The sequence below is a fragment of the Stegastes partitus genome, unplaced genomic scaffold (genome assembly GCF_000690725.1).
Source record: "Stegastes partitus isolate 25-593 unplaced genomic scaffold, Stegastes_partitus-1.0.2 Scaffold25, whole genome shotgun sequence".
Taxonomy (NCBI): domain Eukaryota; kingdom Metazoa; phylum Chordata; class Actinopteri; family Pomacentridae; genus Stegastes; species Stegastes partitus.
The window spans coordinates 274,589-298,408 of NW_007577756.1; the positions used below are offsets into that span (position 1 = coordinate 274,589).

The 23,820-nt window shown below is 40.2% G+C and overlaps 1 protein-coding gene across 1 annotated transcript in view; it reads left to right on the plus strand.

Moving 5' to 3' along the window:
- The window catches only part of slc1a7b (solute carrier family 1 member 7b), a 52,243-nt gene that overhangs the window by 24,677 nt on the left and 3,746 nt on the right, over nucleotides 1–23,820 (plus strand). Inside the window, exons 2-8 of the mRNA XM_008296827.1 lie at nucleotides 662–741; nucleotides 10,294–10,509; nucleotides 16,370–16,412; nucleotides 16,524–16,749; nucleotides 16,890–16,989; nucleotides 18,683–18,916; nucleotides 19,851–20,045. Of these exons, the coding sequence (XP_008295049.1) occupies nucleotides 662–741; nucleotides 10,294–10,509; nucleotides 16,370–16,412; nucleotides 16,524–16,749; nucleotides 16,890–16,989; nucleotides 18,683–18,916; nucleotides 19,851–20,045 (1,094 nt within the window). The remainder of the gene's footprint in view (nucleotides 1–661; nucleotides 742–10,293; nucleotides 10,510–16,369; nucleotides 16,413–16,523; nucleotides 16,750–16,889; nucleotides 16,990–18,682; nucleotides 18,917–19,850; nucleotides 20,046–23,820) is intronic.

Consider the following 23,820-nt stretch of genomic DNA (forward strand, 5'->3'; position numbering starts at 1 on the left):
ACACTAACACAGAAAGTACGTATTGGCTTTACCACCGGACTAACAGCTAAATTGAGTAGCAGCCAATCGAGCACCCATGAACACTGCAATGAGTACAGGTACATCTGAAATGCCAAACTGGAGCTTAGGTTAAGGTTGTTGCTTCCAGCTGTTAGAAGTCTTTTTTCTGAGGTTATTAATACCAGCAGCAGGATCCAAAGAGAGCCGGCACAACTCAACACAACAACTTGCTTCAGATAGTCACACGTAGAGTCAAAGTTTATAAACTGCACTGAAATGATCAAAGTTAAATAATTAGTTACACAGATGAACCCTGAGCTCCATCACAGCTGGATATTATTTTACTGTAAGAGTCTGATCTGAACTATTAACTGTACAATAACAAACCAAAGTACAGCACAATGTCATTCCTAAACTCTTACATTGACACTGTGTTCAGCTGGTTGAGGTTACTACCTACATAGATGCAACCATATCTGTAAAACAACTCACAAACAAAGAGATGAAGAAAAAAAAAAAAGAGTCCAGAGCAAGACATTCTGTCCATTGGGTTGAGTGGTTTTTGTTATAGTCATCTGCTCCTGTTCATCAAGTCACTTGTTGAAAGCTGCACTTCCTAAAATAACCTGCTATCATTATTTCTTGTCTCTCTTCCTGACAGGAGGTGAAGTACTTCCAGTTTCCTGGGGAGCTGCTGATGAGGATGCTGAAGATGCTCATTCTCCCACTTGTCGTGTCCAGGTACTTCATTATAATCCTCTTACCTTGACCCAGTTCACTGCTTGACATAGAAGTCTGCAGTGATGCATTCTGTGAGCGGTGATGCTTCAGATACGTTGCTGCTTTCTGTGGGTCCACTGCAGTGTGGAGCTTTTCGACATTGCCATGAAATTCAACTAAAAGTATTGAAAAAATGACTGCAATTATATTATCAGTTAGCATTAATGAATATCCTGATTCATCTTACCTATGCAAAAAAAAAAGTTTTAAATCTGGATCCAGCATGATTTTTAGAAAATTGTCTGACTGACTCGTTACTCAAAGGACTAAATGCTGATAAAATTCAGTGGCAAAATATGGGGAGTAAGATGTTGCTTGGCTAATTAATGATGCCAATGAACTGACATCACAGTATGATTGCAAACTTGTATTATTTCGCCATGCCAGCTCCAGTTTACTGTCTCAGCACACAGGAGTTCAGCCTGACCGTGTCTATTAATTCAGTTCTCTGCTGCATCTCTTGAGGGTTTCAAAGTAATGATACTGTGCAGTGTAAACGGGTGCCTGAGGTTGAGTTAGGTTTCTTCTTTGGATTCAAATGTGAGTCATTTGATTTTCCTCTGGTAGCATTTACACTGAGGCTACTTGTTTTCTCCACTGAAAATCATCTGCTCACTTCCAGTGTTGCGGAGCTCCAGGGCGCTGGATTAGTTTTAGAGGTGCAGAGGCCAAAAAGCAAGTGTTTGTTTACAAGTCTGTGTATAGCTTTCTGTTCAGTGGCTGTTGATGCTTTAGAGGTCACAGCAACCAAGATATCACGCACTCAAAACGATTTTTCACGAAACAGCTTTTACTGACTGAATGAGTGTTCAGTCCAGCCGCTCTTGGTATTTTCTTCCAGGTTTTTTTTTTTTTGCGGAGGCGAAACACCATCTTCAGGGTGGCAAATTTAAGCTGTAGTTTTAGTCACTGTAGTTCCACGCTTTGGGAGGGAATTCTCCAAGTCTCACATGAGCAGGACCAAAACCAAAAAGTTTTTCTGTCCTCAGCAAAGCAGTGAGGGCAGCTTTTTATTGTACTGCACCAACCCAATCTGTTTATGGAGCCAATCCGCTAACTCCCAGTGCAGGATGCAGGAGTCCTACTTCACTACTGTTTTACACCAAACATCTAAAACTGTATCTGTCATGTCTCCATGAAAACATTTCGTCGTAGGCTGCTCGGTGGCTCGACTGGACTGTATTTTCAGCAGTACAGGCTGCTGAGGGATTTTAGAACTTATCATCATAATAGAAGCCAATCAAAATTGGTGAGTTAGTAAACAGGTAGACGTTCCTCAGTCATGACTGAACAAGAGACCCAGTACCTCGGTCACGTAACTTATTAATGGTATTAAGCTTACTGCTCAACAGTAGTTATGCAGAAATTAAATTAATGAATACTTAAACGAATCAGGACAAATATTTTTGGTGAATGAAGCAAATGAATTGTGTCTTAGAGAAGCAGCATCTTTCATCAGTAGTAATAAACCAAAAAGACTAACTTCTGTATCAGTGTGTGTGTATTTAGACATTGGAACACAGAGACAACGCTGCCACCATCAGGTCAAACTGGAAATTACAACGTTGCCCTCAAGCAGGATGCTATTGTTTAAAAATCTGATCTTATTACAAACCACAGGTTGCTATACACTCATAAAATAGTCGTAACCATTTGACATTGGCAGTTTATCAGTGAGTTGGGTGTTTATTTAAAAAAAAAAAAAAAAAGTAAACAGGTTGTGAGTTAACTGGCACATTAAGCTGATCTGAGCTCAGTGAACACGGACAGTTTGTCATGTTGCTGCTATTCACCTTCTTGTTCTATCTTTTGTTATGGGCACATATGAATTAGAGGAATGTCGATATGAATCTGGCTCACTCACACTTCTGCTGGTATTACTCTGTGTTTTTGTTAATTTGCTTTATAACAAGTGCCAAAAACCTTAATAACTGACCTGCTCTTGCTCTGTTTAGATTTGAATGAGACACATTTTGCTCCTATTTGAACATCTCATTGAAGCGAAAACTAGAGGCCACGTTAAAAGCTTCTTTATCAAACGTACAAACGAGGGTTACTCGGAGCAACGACTCTGATGAAGTAATTAACGACTTAATTTGCTCTTAAGTCAAAGAAAAAATGAACTGAGCAGACCAGTTTCATTCTTTAATATTATCAACACAACTATATAATTAATAAAAGATACTCTGCTCTTTCTGGTTGCATCAGTTGCTGAATTTTACTCAGTGTCACTATTTATGGCATCCACACCATTCATTTGAACCTATTCCATCGAGGTCGCTGTGGGCAATTCATAAAACACATTAAAATGCTATCAACAGAAAGAACTATGTGGGTGATACAGCACCTACATCGAATGCTGAACTTTTCAAAATCTCAGTGTTAAAGGTACCCAGTGAAGGATTCTGCGTTTCTCATCTCTTGTACTGAATGTCCCAAATACTAACATTGTCCTCCCATAAAAAACAACACTTACAGTTCATTTGTGCAAACAGCTTATTGCCATTGATGTTTCATTGTTAAACTTCCTGACACAGCATTAGATATTTTCACAAATGTCCTACAACATTTTTATGTCGATGTGATAATGGCCTCTATTAGCTGAGTTAATTATGACAGGAGCAATACAAGAAGTCAGGTGATGTTGTTACATAGCTGCAAAGCCCCCACTGAGAGGAGGTCAGGGTGGATGGACAGCGAGAGAAAACACTGGCCTTTGATGTTTCCCTTTTTATAAATCATCACTGATGAGAGGACCTCCACTGTTAAAAGACACTGATTCCATTTTATTCAAAAAAGCCTCGTGAGTTTGTGAAATGTTCATTTTTATACTTGCTTGAGGTAGTTTTTGGGAGTTAGTGCGCTTCATGTGAAGTGGAAACACCATTTATGAATAAGTTCTAGCACAGCGATCATTTAACTTGCGTGATTAATCAGCTGTTTGAACGTCTTTCATTGTGTTTGTCCCTGGACAGCATTAAACATGGCTAACAGCAGCTGACAGAAGAATAATTAAATACAGTCGTGACTTGACATTTCGACCCTTAACGATCTGAAAACCTTGCTAGGTTTTTAGGAAAAATTAACAGCCTTAACATACCGACAGCCTTGGATTCCGACTCCAACATTTTATGTCACAAATAAGGATAACGGCGTATTATCTGATTAAACAATCTGACAGATTGGCTACGTTCAGACTTTTTCTGATTTTTTTGCGAGTTTGTTTACATTTCCAGTTAAATGCGGCTTGTATGTGATCTGCTGTGTGAACTTCATACAACCCAAAAGTGTCCCGCATGCGCAGAAGAGGACACAACGACGTCATACGTAGGGAGCGTGCTCAGTGTTTACGGACGTAAACACAGATGGTAGTGGTGGAGGGTATCCGCCATTCCCTCACCACCAATGGTGGAAACAAAACTGTGACCGCTAATTAAACTAGCATCAGCAGCCAAGTACTGCCTGTGCGTTCCGGCCACTTCCACCCCGGGGGTGCGCTCCGGCGGGGTGGAATTGGCCGGAACATGCACAATTCGGCGTGAAATCCAGTGATGCGTAGTGTTCTAGCAATACACTAATTATTATAACAATTATAAACAGTAAACATTAACAACAAATTACTCCTTAAGCATCAAGCCCTCCTTGTATCTTGACCTCCGTCTTGACAATCCGACAGCCTTGCTATCCAACATAAAAAAGATTTGACATTTAGGGTTGCCTAATCGAGTCATGACTGTATTTACAAATTTCCCTCATAGATGGTCAAAATGTTATCTCGTCCTTGACTTGAAAGTTTTCTTTTAGCAAACAACTCGTTTTGTTTCCATCTTCCTTTTACAGTGTGTAATGTAGCCTATAGCGCCACCTTCTGACAGCACTACACAACCATTTTCCCTTTTTATTGCACTTTTTAAAAGTTTGCTTCAGTTATCTGGAAACAGCTACTGGCTCTCACTGGCCATAGTTGATGGGGAAAGCAGCTTTCAAGAACAGAATGATCCGTGCAGGGAGGGAAATGTGAGTGTCTAGTTTCTGTCAGGGACACATTCGATGTTGGCACTATGTCCACAATGTCACACCACTATTTACTGTCACAAAATCAGGTCACAAATTTAGCTACAAGCAGGATTGTCTGATTTTGTAGGGTTTAAAAGTTCTGTAAAGAAAGATAGGAACTGCTCTTTGTGCCATTCGTGATTTACATCATTGAAAAGGAGAACCTGAAAACGACATGTGGCGTACATATCAGACGATGGGAGCTCTGAATGGCTCATTGGTCAAAACATGTCCAATTAGTATCCCAAGAGAAGTTTGGGCCGCTCAGGGAGTCTCTTATAGTTTCTTCAGCTGCTCGACCCTGCTGCTTTAAATCAACAGGTAGTTTTAGGGTCCTGACTTACAAAAACTGATGGATGACCTAGAAGTCTAAATTCATATTCAAAATATGGTTGGTCTTCTTTGTAGCATAAACAGATTATCCAGAGCTTTTCAACAAAGATCCTTCGACTTAATTCAAGCAAAGGTTTCTTACCTTGGCTTGATGAGCAACTTGGTCTTTGAGGTGTCTTGATACCCGGGACATGCATTAACAAGGCCTACCGACATTAGTTGAAATGGATCTTTTTGATCTTATCACGTAAGATTCACTTGTAAAATTTGCTTGTTTTATTAATAGGAAGGTTTACATGTTAAAGGTTGGACTTTAAATTTGACAGGACGTTTTGCAGCGTGTAAGCTGGAGATGCCTCAACTGTCCAACCAGCCGCAGAACAGTCTTACTGCGGCGCAACGTAATAACGAAGCAATAAATCAGCATGTGCCTGCGATTAGAGATTACTGTTGGTGTTTTGTAGCTTCCGCTCTTTGAGAAGTTACGGCGGCTGTATGCAAGATTAGAGTGTATAAACATAAAATACATCAGTGTGCACTAAGAAGTATTCATCAATTAAAATTTGTGACACCTATAAATGATCGTTTCAATTAAAAAGAATAACCTAAACTACAAAAGCGTATTTTTTTTCCTGTCTGATTCATCTCGCTGTTGTCGCTGTTATTAATCATATTGTTTACAGTCTGATTTTGATATATGGCTTAATCTGTCTTTAGCTGTGTGTGTGTGTGTGTGTGTGTGTGTGTGTGTGTTGTCATTCTGTCCTTGAATGAAAACAGCAGGGGATTAAGAATTGATCTTTACATTCACAGGACAAATCCAACTAACACCACTGACCCTGATGTGATGCCAGCTTGGATGTGATTAAATGCTGTTCATCTATACCGGTCCATGTGTATGTACAGTTTGTGTGTATATATAGAAATTGTCAGCTTGTTAAACATATAAAGACGACTCACTTCTGATAACTGACACACAACATTGTGTTTTCATGTTCTTAACTAAAATAACTTAAAAATCGGCGACATGGCAAAACAAACTCCACCCCTATGTTAATGACACCTTCATATAAATAAAAACTGGGGGTCCAGATAGACCACCAGTGATTAGAACCTCACCTGGAACCTGGATCTGCATTTGTCTTTGCTATTGAAAGAGCTTCCTAAATATTTCAGTGGGGAAAAAAGGCATATGTTGATGGGAAAGCATGGAGATTAAAAATATCCCCAAAGTATTTAAAATAAATGATTCCACTGTCAAGAAAATCATCTAGAAGTGGTGTAGATTTCACACAAATCTGTCCACAACACAAAAAAACATTGCTCAACAGCAGATAAAGACTTCAAGAATCCCCAAATTTCATCACAAACATTTACCCCTCGTCAGCCATTAAAACCCTTTTTTGTAAACTGACCTCTAACTCAGTTGCTATTCTGTTACAGGAAAATGAGAGAATGTTGGGAACAAATACAAGGATGTGGTTCCACAGTGCACTCCTAATAAATGCAACAAAAACAGAGCAGACTAATATCCTACCGAAGATCTGACAGCATCTCTTCACGCATCAGGATTCTGAAATTCAAGGTTTTTCCCCTCAGCCCACGAGACCGTTGAATATTTCCAAGCCACGTCTCCGCCCCCTCTTCCCCTCTCTGCATCGTTAATCAAAGGACTTAATCATACATTATTGTAAATTTTCCCACATGATGACCCTTTGCACCATAAACGCTGCACATGCTTTTGTTACGCTGCTTTTCTTTATATACGGTTTTGTACTGATCACATCTGCTCTATATTGTCTACCTCAGTATGTATTAGTGATGCACGGATGACTGTTTTTGATGGAATGTATTCTATAGATAGGTTAATCACAGCACCAGGTGGAGACACAATGAACTCAGAATGTCATTGCACTGATAACCTGTGATTGCTACACCTGACATTAAAGCCCCTGAACCATTACAGAATACACACAATAAAGGGAATTCCATAGTGACTGGTGCACTTTTGATAAATGCAGCAAAAAAAAACGAGCAGCGTGATATCCTGTCAAATGTTTAAATTAGATGTAAATGATGTGTTAAAAGTACCACCTGCTGCATACATATTATACATACATGAACCATGATTATATATAATGACTAGCGTGTGATTTAACTCTTTGAACCCTGAGCAGTTTCTAGGCATCAGCGACATATTCCTTCTCACTGTGAGCTCACATCTCACTGGAATATAAAGTTCTGCACCTCTATGGAAACAGCATTTATTAAGTATAACAAGGTAATAATGTCTTTATTATAGAAAGACAGGAAACAAAAGCTACATTTCTTTAATCACATATTTTACAAAAGAGATAAAAATGGAATCAACGTTTTCAACTGTTGGGCTGCAGGGTGACGCGGTGGTTAGCACCGTTGCCTCGCAGCAAGAAGGTCTCGCTTCCTGGTGAGGACACCTGGGATCTTTCTGCATGGAGTTTGCATGTTCTCTCAATGCAGCGCGGGTTTTCCAGCTTCCTCCCACAAGTCCAAAAACATGTTGAGGTTAATTGGTGATTCTAAATTGTCCGTAGGTGTGAATGTGAGTGTGCTTGGTTGTCTGTCTCTAAGTGTAGCCCTGTGATAGACTGGTGACCTGTCCAGGGTGTCTCCTGCCTTCACCCTGAGTCAGCTGGATAGTTTTTATCTCTTTATATGGATGGATGGATAATTAAATATCACGATTTCAAGCGGACCGGTATGTCACAGACGAATAACTTAAGCACTGTTAGAAAACTGAAAATCCAACCCTCCTTTCTGTTTTCACCATTTCTGGCTCTGATAAAATATGTAATTTCAAAGTTGACTTGTCTTCCGCTGGCAGATTTTGGGGTTTATGAAGTTTAAATTCTTCTAACCAAAGGGAATGGAATTCCACACCCCTGACAAATGCAACAAAGAAAGAGCAGAATGGTATCCGATCAAATGCTGAAATTAAATGCAAATATTATGCTAAAAGCACCTCTTGCTGAATATATATTATACATCTTCAAGTATTATTCATTATAGCCAGTATGTGACTTAAATCCAACGTTGTGCTTGTCGTAACTTGAAAAGGGGGGTTCTGAATAAATAAAGACCAGCTCCCTTATGGGGAATTCTGCACCTTTATAACATGGATTAGTGAGTCTGTGAGCCAGCTAGTTCCACCGTACTGTCTAATTTTTATGTTTGATGATGCAAGAACTTCTCAGATAAACTGAAGCATACAAGCATATACGCAGTCGTGCTCAAACAACTCTTTCTAAATGTGATGGCAAGATCCAAGCAGCAGCACAGAGAATGTGGGAAATATAGTAGGGCTTAGAAATTAGTGAAGAAGGGTGTTTTGTTTAAATTTCTTTCTGAAAAACATTAAAGCTCCAAAACTGCGAGTCCAAAATGAACAACCTCATTGCTTTTGGACCACTTTTGAAAGGCTTTTGAAACACAGTAAATCACTGTGACTCCATCACCACAGTGAGATTTTTAAAAAACGGCAGCAAAAAACTGACATTTGTACTTTCACCTGATCGGAATTGTAAATTTTCAATTAAATTATAGTCTTTTACCAATGAGTCAATGAGACTGATTTTTTTTTTAACCTGTTCTAAAATACTCCAAAGTTAATGCAACAAAAAATAAATCTTAAAAAAAGCTGCAACCATTTTATTATTAATAGTAGCAGGCAGCCTCTTCAGTCAATGAGAGTCACTCATTAACCTTTAAAAAGAATGGAGTCAAGTTGCCTTTTAATACCAAATACAGTCTCTACTACAGAATGAGATTAAACGATTAGCGAGGTATGTTGAGTCTAAAGTCAGAGTTTCCAAAAACCTGAAGTTGGCTCTCTTTTAACCAGCGATCACCATGGTAACTGATGCTGCACAGCTGACCTGCTCTGGTGGAGGTTATGTTAGGAGTTTCATTTAAACTGGCTGTGAGAAGCATCTTGTTGGCACTCATTCTTTTTCTGACATCTTGTCCCTGAGTGATACAGATACTCATTTAAGAAATATATTTTAGCTGCAAACCTGTTGAGCTTTACGTGACTGATCCCACTGCAGAAGGCCTTTAAGTGCATTTACGGTATTCAAGCTGGATGTGTCGTGTTGCCATGGGAACCTACCACTGTGTAAAATAGGAATTTATGTTTGGTCCAGATCTGCTGCCAAGTCCATGTTGCAGCAAATGGAACACAGATTAGAAATGTGATTATGACTGGTATTTTTTCAGGAAATATTTGATCGATAGCAACATTTTCTCTTTGATTTTGTCAAAAACTAAAGTGGTTGTGGCGCCGCTATAGCTCACCTGGTTGAGCTGGCGTCCCATGTACGGGGCTACAGTCCCCAATGCGGAGGTCATGAGTTCGAGTCCCGCTCATGGCCCTTTTCCGCAGGTCCTTCCCCCATTCTTCTCCCCCACTTTCCAGTCTCCCTGTCTACTGCTCTATGAAATAAAGGCACACATTTCCTTCACTCTGTGACAGTATCTGATCTACACGCACTTTCTGAGTACTGTGTAGTTTAATGAAATGAAATGAAAAATACTTTATTTATCCCAGAAGGGAAGGTGTAAGAGCTGTAATCTACAGCTGTCAAGTTAGAAATAAGGAACTGCACTGAGAGTCACTGAGTGGTACCTTCCATGACTAATGGTTTTCTACCAGCTTTCCTCTCTTGCAGCATTTGCAGTAACTGTGCTCTTTCTTTCGGTCCTTCACAGGTCTCCATTATAACAACCTGTTCCTCAGACTAACTTTTGCAACACGCCGTGGGTCCATTTTGTGTGAAAAGACAAACGACATGACAAATGTTCCTTTTAAAGGGAGTGAATATACAGCCTGAGGAAGAAACCTGGTTAACAAATGAAGCAGATAACCACTGCTGTGATATACATTATCTCCTAATGGAGTTTTAGGTTTTGTCAAATTAGCGTACATAAATAAATTCTGTATTCGATATCAAACTTGCTTCACAGTACAGGCCTTTGGAACAGGGGCCTCCACGCTGCAAAGCTTAACCTGTTGACCATAATACAGTACAGTGACTGCATTATGAAAACAAACTGCCAAACACTAACTCATGTAACTTCCTTCCTCAGTTTGATGTCAGGACTGGCAGCCCTTGATGCAAAGTGTTCCAGTCGGCTCGGTCTGATCACTGTGTCTTATTACCTGTGGACCACCTTCGTGGCTGTGATTGTTGGGATCATCATGGTCTCCATCATCCACCCGGGCGGTGCTGCACAGAAAGAAGACTCTGAGGACAGCGGCAAGCCCATCATGAGTTCTGCTGATGCTCTGCTGGACCTGATCCGGTAAGATTAGAGCATCTATTTCAGTGTATGAAAGAACTTGTAACCTGCCTGTATTTAAAACAAATGTCACTCATTTGGTGGCAATAAGCAGCAAACAAGAGTATCTGCATCGATCACGTCAAGTGTCTCTGTTCCTGTAATTAGTGACAGCGGGGCAGACGTTGTTAGGCGATGTGTGATTTATTCACATCAGGAATAGGACGATTAGCAGAGAACAAGCAGCAATGAGCCAGATTATGTCTGAATTCCAGGTGAATTTGTGTTGCCAGGTTTTAAAGGGGAAATAAAGCTGGATGGGTGCAAAAGGATGAGCTATAAGGAGATTGGTTTGCATGTATATAGCGAACACATATAAATAAACAGCATGTGTTATTCTTTATTTCTATGTCGATTTTCCTTTTCTTTTTCGTTCTCTTCTTCTTCCTCACCTGGCAGAGGCTTTCTAGTTTTTGGGTTTGCTTCTGCACATATGCAGTCATATTTATTCTCTTCTTTTTATTCACATCACGATCACCCAGTTCTCCTTAAATCATCCACAGTCAAGAGCCAAAAAATCTGCATCCTGCACTTCCCATAATTCTGTAACTCCGTCCAATCCACTCACTCTTATCATCTGCTGTAGAAGTTCATGAAAACTTATACACATAAGCTTTTCAGTATGTAAATCTTAGCTGATTAAAAATCTGTAATGGTTACTAAAGTTATGCTTTAAATTCTTTGTCAGATTATATAAGACATGCACAAAACACTACTCAGAACACTCACCTAGCTCAGACATCACACTGTGTTTTTCAATTCAGTGTTATTTATAAAGCGCCAATTCACAACATGTGTCTCGTAGCACTTGACAGAGTACGGTGAAACCAACAATCTAAAGTTCTTTTGGATTCACTTTGAAAACAATGACCGTTCTGGAGGTCGGTGAGGCCAGAGGCTGCAGTCAGAGATGTGTCCAGATCCAGAGGCAACTGCAGAGACAACAAATAAAGAACTTCGGGGAAGGCACAAAGCTAGTGACATGTGGGTGGTATATAACTGTATGGAAAAGAGAGAAGGGGAGATGAGCGCAGTGCATCATGGGAGCAGTCCAAACCTATAGCAGCATAACTAAGGAAAGGTTCAGGTGATCCTGAGCAGCCCTGACTATCAGCTTTATCAAAGAGGAATGTTTTTAGCCTAATCTTAAAAGTGGATATGGTGTCTGAACCCAAACTGGGAGCTGATTCCACAACAGAGGAGCTGATAACTGAAGGCTCTGCCTCCCATTCTACTTCTGGAAACTTTAGGAACCATCCAGCCTTTTGTTTCTTTCTTTTGGCTGCAGATTCTTGGTCAGTCTTGCAGTTTGTTTCCAGAGTTCTTCAGAGTAGGTTTCATTCCTACAGTCTTTAAGAGTCTGCATAAAATCGTCAGCTAACTTTAAAGCTACACCTAAATCCTACGCTGTAGCTCAGAAAAACACGTCCAGATGCTTTGTTAAACTGTCAGTACACATTTCAGTGACAATAACATGAAATTTAAAATGGACTTGGTGAAGTTTTCTGGTCGGTCAAGACTATTTAATTGTATGTTGTTGAATAGATTGCATCAATATGGGAACAATGGCTGCAGATTAATGGTTCCACAAAATATTGGTTGTGTGGGGTTGGCAGAAGTCAGTCCACAGTAGTTGTGGCCACCTGTGTTTTTGCCCCTAGCCTATGTCTTCCACATTCCCTGTCTCCTCTGTATCCTCATAAAACCCTGCAGTCTCTAAGCATATGCGGTTTTCACAGGCTCAGTATTGGTTATCCTGGAAGGTAAACTTAGCTTCATGAGGCTTCTCTTAATTATTTGGACCTGATGAGATGTGAGCGGTACAACCAGGACTGAAGCAGCAGCTGGAGCTTATTCCTTCAAACAGCAGAGATGTAAACACCAGTTAATGATGTTGGAAATGGATTATCAACATACAATATTTTGGCTGTTTAATTTAAAATAAAATTCATCAGGATGTTCTTCTGAAGCCGTGCCATCATTCGTACATTTGTGGTGTGCTGTCAATAAAAAGATGGAAAGAAATACAAACAGCAGCTGTCGATGTGAGGAAACACGAAACCAAACCTCTACAGAGCCACAACAGCAGTGGTGTGTCTCAGAATGTTTTGCACAAAACAGCGTTTTGTATATTTTTCTGTTAACTCAATGTCATTTATATTGTTTGCTCCTGACATAGAGACAAAGACATTTGTCTGTGAGCTCCACAGTGTTCTCACTGTTCAGCACTTACACAGAGCTTGATAAGAATGAATATAAAAAGGAGCTGTCATGATCATTTTCTGGTTTGTGCATGACGGCTTCTTGGATAATTGTTTAGAAAAGTTGGACCAAACAGTGGAGCAGCTGTTACACGAGATGCATAATAGCAGCCTGGTTTATTTTGCAGATGAAAACATGTTTTGTCCACACTTACTATTAAATGAATGGTCCGTTTGTAGGGTTGATTTTATTGGACTTGATTTTACTTATTTTCAAAGATAATACAGGCATAGACATGAATGTGACAGTCAGTAAGTGAGTGAGTGATGGCACCTTTGTGGAGCAGACTTCTTCCTCACTGCACCCTACTTTTTCAGACTGTTTGGATTTGTCACAAATCCTGAGACAGGATTAAAAACATTTGTTGTCTTAAGCTCCTCAGTTCCCGTTCACTGGGATGACTTCATTGTTGACTAAAAACATTTAATCCTCGTTCCTCAGTTTCTCACACACAGTAAACAGGATTGTTAGCGGTCACTGGTCATGCACTGTGCCTCTGCAAGTGCTTGTTTGTTCATCCAATCCAAGCATTTAGAGGCTGAGTCCAGTCCAGGCTGAATAGATCAGCAGGTGATCTTAGGACTGAAGTCACTATAAGCTCTAACAGCAACATGGTGTCGAATCAAAATGAGTCAGAAGGTGAAACAGTTCAGCTAAATTAATGAGTTTGGCATTTTAAATCCTAGTCACGCAGTCACAGTGAAAACAACCATTCTAGTGGTATTTTGAGCTAAAAACTGGAAGACAGGGAACATGTGCGACGTTATTGTGGACAATATGGACATTTCAGTTTACACACCAAACTACTCGGTTACGTTTAGATGATTAAAGCTAACGGTAATGTTAGCCACATCAGCAATGCGCTAACACGCTATTCTATTGTTGTGGTGACACTGCCATCAAAAAAAAAAGTAGTTTCCTGGATCTTCAGTTGCTCCGATGCTGGGAGTGCATAAAGACTCTTGTGTTCACTCTTGCAACCAAAAGCAGAACATTTGTTTTGCTTTGCTCGAGAGTGAGATACGTTAGAGCTAGCAGAAGCAGTTTCACAAAAAGATAAACCTGGCGGACTGAGAGGGAGCTGCTCATTCTGATTGGCTGGAGAAACGAAAATAGTAAGCGTCTTCATTTTCTTTGTAGTCTTCTGTTTATTTCAAAAATATACAAAACAATTGAAAAAAAAAGGGGCCTGTCAGTAAATGGGACCTTTAAGTTAAAATTTATACAGACATGTATTAAGTCTTGTTGGAGACTAAAGAGAAATTCAAAGAAGATGTCCACTGAAGTTTTTAGTCGAGGACTAAGATTAATCCCCATAGTGTTCCAGTGATTAATCCATATGACACATGTCCGTTTGAATTATCACGTCTCTATGTGCAGTTAGGTTTTAGGTTGGTAACTTGTGTCGTTAGAGATTTTAAGTTGGGAGTAGAGATAAATTGGTGACGTTAGTGTGAGACCTGGTCTGACCTATCATATTTTATGCATCCAGTCTCTCCAAACAGCTCGGCGTCTGTTGAAAACAAAATAAAAGATGTGTATTTAAAATGACTTTTTGGAAAGCAACCCCATAGTTGTGTGGGATAAAAGTTTAGGTTGGCCAACGACCATCATGTGGATAAAGTTAGGGTGAGGTTTTGGTCACAGTAAAATAAACCAAATGTCACTGAAAATAAAGCAGCAATATTATTCTAACTAACTATGAAAATGATGTGAGGGGAAGCTCCTATTTCTTTATTGCACAACTTCAGCAGCTGCAGTCAAGCAAACCAGCAAGGAATAATTTTTTAAGCGTGATTCCGTTTGTTTAGACAGGAAGGTGCATGTCAGTGGAGCGTACAAGAAAAGGGGAGTTTTCATCCTGCCGCCAGAGTATGATATGCTTGCTTTTATTGTTTGTTTTTGTATAAATGTGAATAATTATGTCTCCTGCCACCTCCGTTCTTTGATAGACTTTCACTGTTGCCTGTTGTAGCCTTCCACCCTGCACATGTTTACTTGCTTAAATCACTGAAATGTTATCACTGGAACCTGCTGACTATGACTCACTTTGTTTACACCAAAGCATGAAGCTCTAAAACAGATGAGTTCTCAGCATCTGATGGAAGATAAACGTGGGAGACAAATCCCAGTATCCAGATATCAACACACTCAGCTGACAGGAGGCCAACTGGGGTCGAGATCTTTTACCCCCCAGAAGTACACTGTGCAAAGATATAAACACAGAAAGCAAATCGTCTTCCCGTCTGCCTTAGAGAAAAAGTTTCAAGTCTAACTTCTACTGTCCTGGTTTGGAAAGGATTCAGTTCAGCCAATTAATCACAACAAGTTTGAACTATTCAACCAATGACAGATTCCTGACCATTGAGTTGTACCACACCTTGTGGCTTTAAAGGGCAATGATCAGATAGTGTGATCAGCACACAGGCACTCGTTTGACCAGTATCTATAAAATGCCAGCTTAAAATGCAGCTTTATTTAAATGACACGATGCCACAGACGCCAAAAGAAAGACGAGAACAGGATGCTGGCATGTCAGTCAGGACTGTAGCCAGAAAAAGTCCATTACTTCACCATTTGTAGTGTAAAAGAAAAAAAGTTTAAGAGAGCATTACACAACAGCTTATCTCCCACATGACTGCAGACCATGTGTCACCACCACCACATCCAACTCGACCATCTGCGGAATGGTTTGCAATAAGCCACAGAGACTGCTGAGGAAGTTGTTGGTGTTCACAACCTGAGAATATCTCAAACTGTTAGGAATCAGCGTCTGATGGATGCTGGTTTGAGATCTTGGCTGCGAAACCAAAGACTTGATCTAATGACAGAACAGCGTCCTGATCGGCTCCAACCACTCAAGTTCATCAGATGCTAGCTAAGAGAGAAGGCGGTCCCTTTTACCTCAAGGATCTCATTTTCAGCTGTATAGAGCAGATGGAAGATGCTGCACTCGGTGTGGTCCAGAGGAACGCTATACGGATATCAACATCGTACAGACAGCAGCAACGGTATGGGCAGGGACATGTCATGGATACATCTCTTTTCATCAGTGACAATCTCAATGCCCAACAATACGGAGATTGTCACACCATCACCTGACATCTAAACAAGACAACGCCAATCCTCACGTCTCCAGAACGTGTGATGCCCTGGATAGATCCCGTCCCCCAAAATGTCCACCAACTTCACCAAGCCCATCAGGAATAGTGGAAAGAGCCACATTCTGCGAGCCAACATCAACAACCTTTGTCATAGATGTATAACTTGTTATTTGTGATTTGGGGTCTATGACCCAACTGTCCACCTGTCCGTTATGATTTCCAATGTAGATGTATTCAGCTGTTTCATGATGTCCACTCAGTTGTAGAGCTGCCGCATGTTGGACCAATAAATGCTTTTCCCACACCGTTAAAAAAAATGGATAAAGTTTAATGAAACATTATTATGTTTTTGTTCAGTATATAAAACATGTAATTGTTGGCTTGCTGTCTTACAGTTCAGCCCTTTAAAGACCAACGGCATGTTTTAATCCAAGTTTGTGTGTGTGTTTGCCTTATAGCAACATGTTCCCATCTAATCTGGTACAGGCCACATTTCAGCAGGTAAGATGTTTGATATTGCAAATGGTATTATCAGTGACAAAGGCTTTGTTTTTTCACAGAATTTAAATGACAGGTCTCACTGTGCGTCTCATTCTATTTCCCTGAAAACAGTATCGAACGAACAGCGAGTACATCGTGAAAGCCAAGCCAACGGTGAGTCAGTCAGAGTCCACCACGCGGCGAGCACTCATCTACGGCATCCAGGACGATAACGGGACTGACATCCAGAACTTTGCTCTCGACCTGACGCCACCTCCAGATGTGCTCATTCGCACTCGAGAAGGAACAAGTGATGGAATGAACGTCCTCGGGATTGTTATTTTCTCAGCCACTATGGGTATCAACAGGCTTTATTCTCCTATTCATTCTTATGGGCCACTTATGGGCTCAAATGTTGAATGTATTTTTGTAACTAAAATAGCTTTTATTGTTAAACTGCTTCATTTCGAAGGTGAACCCATTTGTTTCACTTCACAGGTATTATGTTGGGAAGGATGGGGCCAAATGGCAGCGCCTTGGTGAACTTCTGCCAGAGTCTGAATGAGGCTGTCCTAAGAATTGTTGCCATTGTTATATGGTAATCATTTCTTTCACACTTTCTTACTTGAGGATGCTGTAAAAGGATTGTGACTGTCACAAGTAATACATAATGTATATGCAGCTCACGGCCACAGTGTGATTGTAGATTATATAGAAAATTATATCATAAAAAAAGGAACTTTCACCCAGTTTGCAAGTAAAAATGGTCATGTAAAGGTAAAATCATCATTGCATTTCCACAACGTTTTACTGCATGCCACACTCTGAGGCACCTTTCATCTTTTTGGCTAGCCATTGTGACACATATAACTGCAGAGAGAAATGTCTAATAACATAAATATAACTAACCTAGGCTACATTAAGTTAGCTATGCAGACAGTGAGAGATTACATCTTTGTCCTAGAGCACAGAAGCCCTCTCAAAAAGTTCAAGATTTCTTCCATTCAGGATGTACCAGTGTGTGCTATGGTACGGGAGGTAGGAAAGGAAACATTGAGGCTCATATGCCATGGCATTTAGAGAATTCTGCCAGCTATCTCATGGCTGTGACTCAGATACTCTTAAGTCAGTATTCGACTGTAACCTAGCTTGTATTCTAAATATTCACGTATTGGAGTTTTTGAAAACAACCTGCTGTACAAGTTAAGAGCACAGAGGCCTCGTCATTCTGGATACAAAGGATGTTGGCATGTAAGAAAACTGAATGTACATGCAGATATGAATGAAAAAATACTTTATTCATCCCAGAAGGGAAATTCAGTATGAAATTCAGAATGCACATGCATATCTCAGTCTGCAGACACAAGTTCAGTTCAGTTTTATTTATATAGCGCCAATTCACAACATAAGTCATCCTATAGCATTTAACACAGTAATGTGAAGATACATTTTGAACTGAGAACCCAACAATCCAAAGTTCCCTTTGGATTTACTTTGAGCAAGCAGTCGGCGACAGTGGAAGGAACAAAACAACAACAAAAACATTTAACGAGGAGAAAAAGCCTCAGACAGAACCAGGCACAGGAAAAGTGGTCGCCTGCCGTTACCGTTTGGGGTGAGAGTGGGGATCATGTTCCCATAACACAGAAAGACAGAAGAGGTTCACGGAAATGGCAAAATTCAAGAAAAACACATGTGTATATACGTTCAACAACAGTTAGATTCCAGTAGCCTGCCTGTACCTGCCTCAACTCGCCATGTTTTTTTTAATTTGTTTTTATGCTCACTTGAGGTTGTTACCTATTTTGCCTGATCAGCTGTTTCCATGTCTGTTGTTGTCTTGATCTTAGCATGAACTATGGATGATACCTGCTGACATTCAAGAATTATTACTACTTTCCCAATTCAAAGGTTCCTGAAAACTCAATTTTTCTTCCTCGACTTTTTCTACTCTGTTTATTACAGTTGGGCATCACACAGCCTGTTGCTGCCAACTTTGCACCAAACTACACAGACTAGTTTATTTGCTTCTTTTTTGTGTGCAATACTTGATGAGTTTGCTTTAAATTCTCCTGATAATGACATGCAATGTATTATAATATCAGATGACTGTGGTGTTGGTCATATGTACGAGCACATTTTACAATATGTCAAGAATAAATTGCTATACTTTCAAAACGTAGTGTCTTTAAGGGTTCAAGTGCATCCGTTCTAGTGTACACAACTCACAAAGACTTTATCTGACAGCCACCTCGGCTGACTCTGAGCTCTGACTGTCCTCATCCTGCCAGGTACTTTCCATTCGGCATCGTTTTTCTGGTGGCCGGTAAGATTCTGGAGATGAGCGACCCCTCGGCCATGGGGAAGAAGCTCGGTTTCTATGCCGTCACCGTGGTGTTCGGTCTGGTGTTGCACGGCTTGTTCATCCTGCCTGCCATGTACTTCTTCATCACCAAAAAGAGCCCCATCGTTTACATACGGGGAATCTTGCAAGCCCTCCTCATCGCCCTGGCAACCTCCTCCAGGTAAAGAAAGTCACTATCGAGTAAACAGTCACAGTTTTGTTGATATTGATGTGTTATAAAAATAAATAAAAAAAAGAAAAGATCAATAGGTTTCTCATTTGTGGATCACAGTTAGGCATCCTTGAGTGCTACCCACATATTTTGTTTTTTTCTTTTACTACAACATTAGCATGAAAAGCCTCAAAGGGATGTTGGGAGATCAGAAAACATCTGGCGTGTGTGGGAAGAGATGGGAATGTAAAGGAGCGTTTGTTTCAACCGGCACCTCTTCCACTTGGTCTACATGTGTGCAAGCAGATAGATTATAGCATAGTATCATATGAACAGACTGTGCTTCGAATGGAAATGATCGTGTCAGTGTTTTTGCATGGTTTCAGGCCTGCTACATTAGCAGACGTTGTGTTTACTGTGGTAGATTTGGAACTGGTTTCATTTTCAGACCACATGGAAATGAATGAAAACAAGTTGCTGCCTGGAAGCAGGGAAAGCGACAAACTGAAAAAACACAGCAGTGTGCTTTGGAAAACGCGCCTTAGCGATGCATAAATTGATTAAAACACACAGAAACACTGGCATGGTCCATTAAAATTCACATTTTCTACATGTGAAATCAATCCTTGTTCTTGAAACTGTAAAAGACAGACGGTGATGTAACACTGCTGCCAATCACTGCTCTTCGATGTGACATTTAGTGGCTGCTACAGCTTCATCAATAATGCATGTGTTTACTCAAATCAGTAAAAAAAAACATCTGCTGCATGCTGAATACCTTGTAAAACATTATTACCTTTTGTTCTCGTTCAGCAGTTTCTTTCACAAAAACAGATCATAAACAGATTCCACTTGTTTACACGCATGCCGGGGAGAAATTAGGAGCTTGTTATGTAACTGTTGTTCTATCTGACAACTCTGCCTTGTTCTCTGTCTTCCTCAGCTCTGCCACTTTGCCTATAACTTTCAAGTGCCTTTTAGAGAACAACCACATCGACCGCCGCATCATCCGTTTCGTGCTCCCCGTGGGCGCCACCATCAACATGGACGGCACCGCTCTGTATGAGGCTGTGGCGGCGATATTCATCGCACAAGTAAATAATTATGAGCTGGACTTTGGCCAGATCATCACCATCAGGTCAGTGGGCCGTGCTGTATGCCATCTGTGCTTATAAGCTCATTAACATGATAAAGATATCATCAGGATTTTAAAGCAATGATATCAACAACGAGGAATCCTTTATACTGAATAGCAGAAACACATGACGGGATAGTTGAGGCACCAATTTCAAAATGTTTGCCCCATGTGCACAGTGAGGAATTAGAGGCTCAAGAGGGATCGGATGTTGTTTAGTGTCAACAATTCAAATTTCGTTAGCCTCATAGCATCATTGCCTAAGTCATTTTTTGGTCAAATTGAGATATTTGCCTAACTTTACTCTCCTATCACTTCTCCATCATCCTGTCTTTCTACCTATGTCATTGGCCAATCACATCTGGTTGAATGTACTGTTAAAAAAAAAAAAAAAAAATACCAATGTCATTTCTAAAAATTGTGTTTTTTCTCATTTCCCAAAAACATGAAAATATGACTTAGGCAAGTATGCTATGAGGCTAATGATTTATTATTTTGGTAGTTATAGGAGCATCTGAAATATATACCTATATATACATTTATTTTTTTATTGACTGTATCACGGCTTGAGTCAGACACATCAGAGCCAACAGTTACCGGAAAGGTACTGCACCATATCAAGCATCCCAAACAATCTTTTAACCTCAACCCCAAGCGATTTCTGGGCCCTTTCTGATCTCATCACATTGTTACTCACTGTGGGCTCACTTTTCACTTCAATATATAAGTAAACGTAAACATCACAACCATGACTAGAGGTAGAGAGAATCCAAAAATGTCTTTATACTGCCATAAATCATAAAACAAAGAAAATACAAAAAGTAGAATTTCTTTGACTATTTATTTATCCAAAAATTGAAAAAAGCTGGAATCGGGGCACCGCTGTAGCTCACCTGGTTGAGCTGCCGTCCCATGTACAGGGCTACAGTCCCCATGTGGAGGTCATGGGTTCGAATCCCGCTCATGGCACTTTCCCATACTGTTCTCCCCCCCATTCTTCTCCCCCACTTTCCTGTCTCTCTCTCACTGCACTGTCAAACAAAGGCCCAAAAGCCAAAAAAAAAACTAAAAAAAAAAAAAAAAAAATGGAATCAACATGCATAACATCAGTGCCCACAGGCGTTACCAACATTCGGAACGCAGCCTGCAGTTCAGCCAAGTCATTAATGGGTTCCTGTTTGTGCAGAATTTGTTTTTTTCCCAAAAAAAATCTTGTGAGAGGAAAGGATGAAATAATTTTGAAGAAATATCGCAGTTTTACACTTAATTTTTTTTACAGACAGGATGGCACATCACAAATTTTTTTAAATATGATTTGGCAATATTGGTAACCTAATATTCAAACCAGTATGGAACTGAAGTGAACACTCATTGCATATCAAAAGACACTGATGTGTTGCTGAAAGCGCTGTTTGAAATGCTTTACGCCACTGTACTGGAGCTAAAAAAAAATGTTTCAGACTCTTGTAGTGAACAAAAGCCTCTGATCAAGTACAGGTCATATTCTATTTATGTATATTACTGACTGCTGGTCATAACATCTACTGGCATGAAAAACGTATTAATGTTTCTGTACTTTGAGAAAGAATCCAACAACACTACTACCATGAGTCTCCAATCAGTCTCCATAGAGTCTGATATTAGCATAATTACTAATGAAGAATAATCTGTTTGTGACACTCTTCAAGAGCATAAAAATTATAAAAATATAACATGTGGAAATCTTTTCTGAAATACAGTAACGACCCGAATATACAATGACCACTGGTATATTCTCATTGTTTAATCGCAGCAACTGGACTTGTTAGAGTTCCTTGAAGACGTCCGAGAGGATTCATCAGTTCTGACTGACTAGTTGGGAGTTCCAGATACTTAAATCCTTAAGGAGCCATGAACACCTGAGTTTCGGTTTCGACTGGGGGTTTGTTCAAGAAACTCAAGCAAGTCCAGTTGCTACGATTAATCTACGAGAATAACCATGACCTGGATGACTGAGAATCTTCACAGACAAGATGACTGTTATACTCATCACTTAAGCCATTTCTCACATAGAAGTGAAACATGAAAATAGCATAAAATAAACGTAGCTTACAGTAATAGTAGACAGTAGACAGATCAGAGCTGTAGCCAATCATGTTTCCTTTCCAGTGGTAGTATGCATGGTAGCTTGGTTGCATTTGAGGCGAGCTTGAAATCACATGCTTTTATAAGTGTGTCCACGAGCTGTTCTTACAACGATTGTTTTCATACAATTTTGTCACACTACTTGGTCATAACATTGTGCCTCCGTCATATATCCTCCACAGTCTGTTATGCAAAATGAGCTGTCGTCTGTCTGTGCATTCGCCGCCGCTCAAGTTGTTTTTCACTCGTGTGAGACGCTGTGATGTAACTGGCAAATGACTGTGGGTCAGAGTGGCCAGAACAGCACGCTGGCTTGCATGCTCGCACAAACTAAATCTTTCTCTGGCATACTATATGACATGGTAGTATGGATACTGGAAGGCATCCAATGTGTACAAGGCTACCGTAAGTCTCTGCTTTCATGCAGCTAAACGCCGGCAGCAGAATCAGCAGCAAGAGAGGCACTATTTGAATGATAGTGGAAGATTTTATGTTCTTTAAAACACCTCACTTTGTTATCCAGCATCACAAGAGTGAATAAAAGCAGTACAGTTTGGCCACTTAGAGCCATTTTGAGAGGTTCAGCGACACTAGTGACACTACAAACTTAACAGTTCTCAGTTTCCATGTAGTTGTGCTTGGAGGCGTGGAATTTTATCCAGGTGTGATTTGCAAGATGTAAACAATTGTGTTGTGCTGCACACGTGTGGCAATAACCACGTCTTAGTGATGGTTTAAATTTACAAAACAACAAAAAATACTTGTTGAAACATGTTTGAAATAATGCATATTTGGTTGTGTTTGAAACAAGCGCATTTACAGAAACTAGGAGACGTTACCTTTCTAACAGAGTGTCACACATGCAATTTGTCCTCACAGTTCTTCTGTTAAAAGCTTTTCCATTTGGTTATGTCGAATAAGCGAAAACTCTATTTTTAAAAAAAGAGTCGATGCTAGACCTCAAATACAAGACCACTTTTCCAAACCTCATTTCCAGAAAGCTATCGTCTCACATTCAGTCTGTTCTGTTATGTAATGAGACCTTTTCATGCTGTGTTTTTATTGACTGGAGTACTGCTGCTGACACACACTGCTTTCTCCAGCATTTGTTAGCCTCCCTTACATTTGCTACTGTGTGTTTTTCTATATAATGCCATATAGTAACTGTAGATTGAAAATATCCGCTAATCTCTCTCTGAAAAGAGCCATGTGGCCTCGATAATGCACCATATCCCAGTCACGCCACTGCTGGACCTCTGACCCCAACCCCCAGCTCACCCTCTCTCTGTGATGAGTGCTGGATCATCCCATCCTCAACCTCTGAATCTGCACCAGAGATCAGATGGACCGGCAGGCGGTTTGCTCATTTCGCATCACATAGGATGCTTCTCAGTATGAAGCTGGACAGTTGCCATGGAGACATCCCTAGTTTATTCGATTGTGAGCGAGCATCAGCCTGACTCATGGGGCAAGCCTCACCTTTGGATTCCATTCCAAGAATAAATTCAAGATGGAAGATACTTAATTAATTAAATCTGAAATGTGTGTGTGTTCAACACAATCAGTAATTGATCATCGAAAAACAAGCCGCCGGGAAAGTAGTACAGCTCAATAAAGTCTATGAGAACATCAGGACTGAAGGAGGTTTTAAATT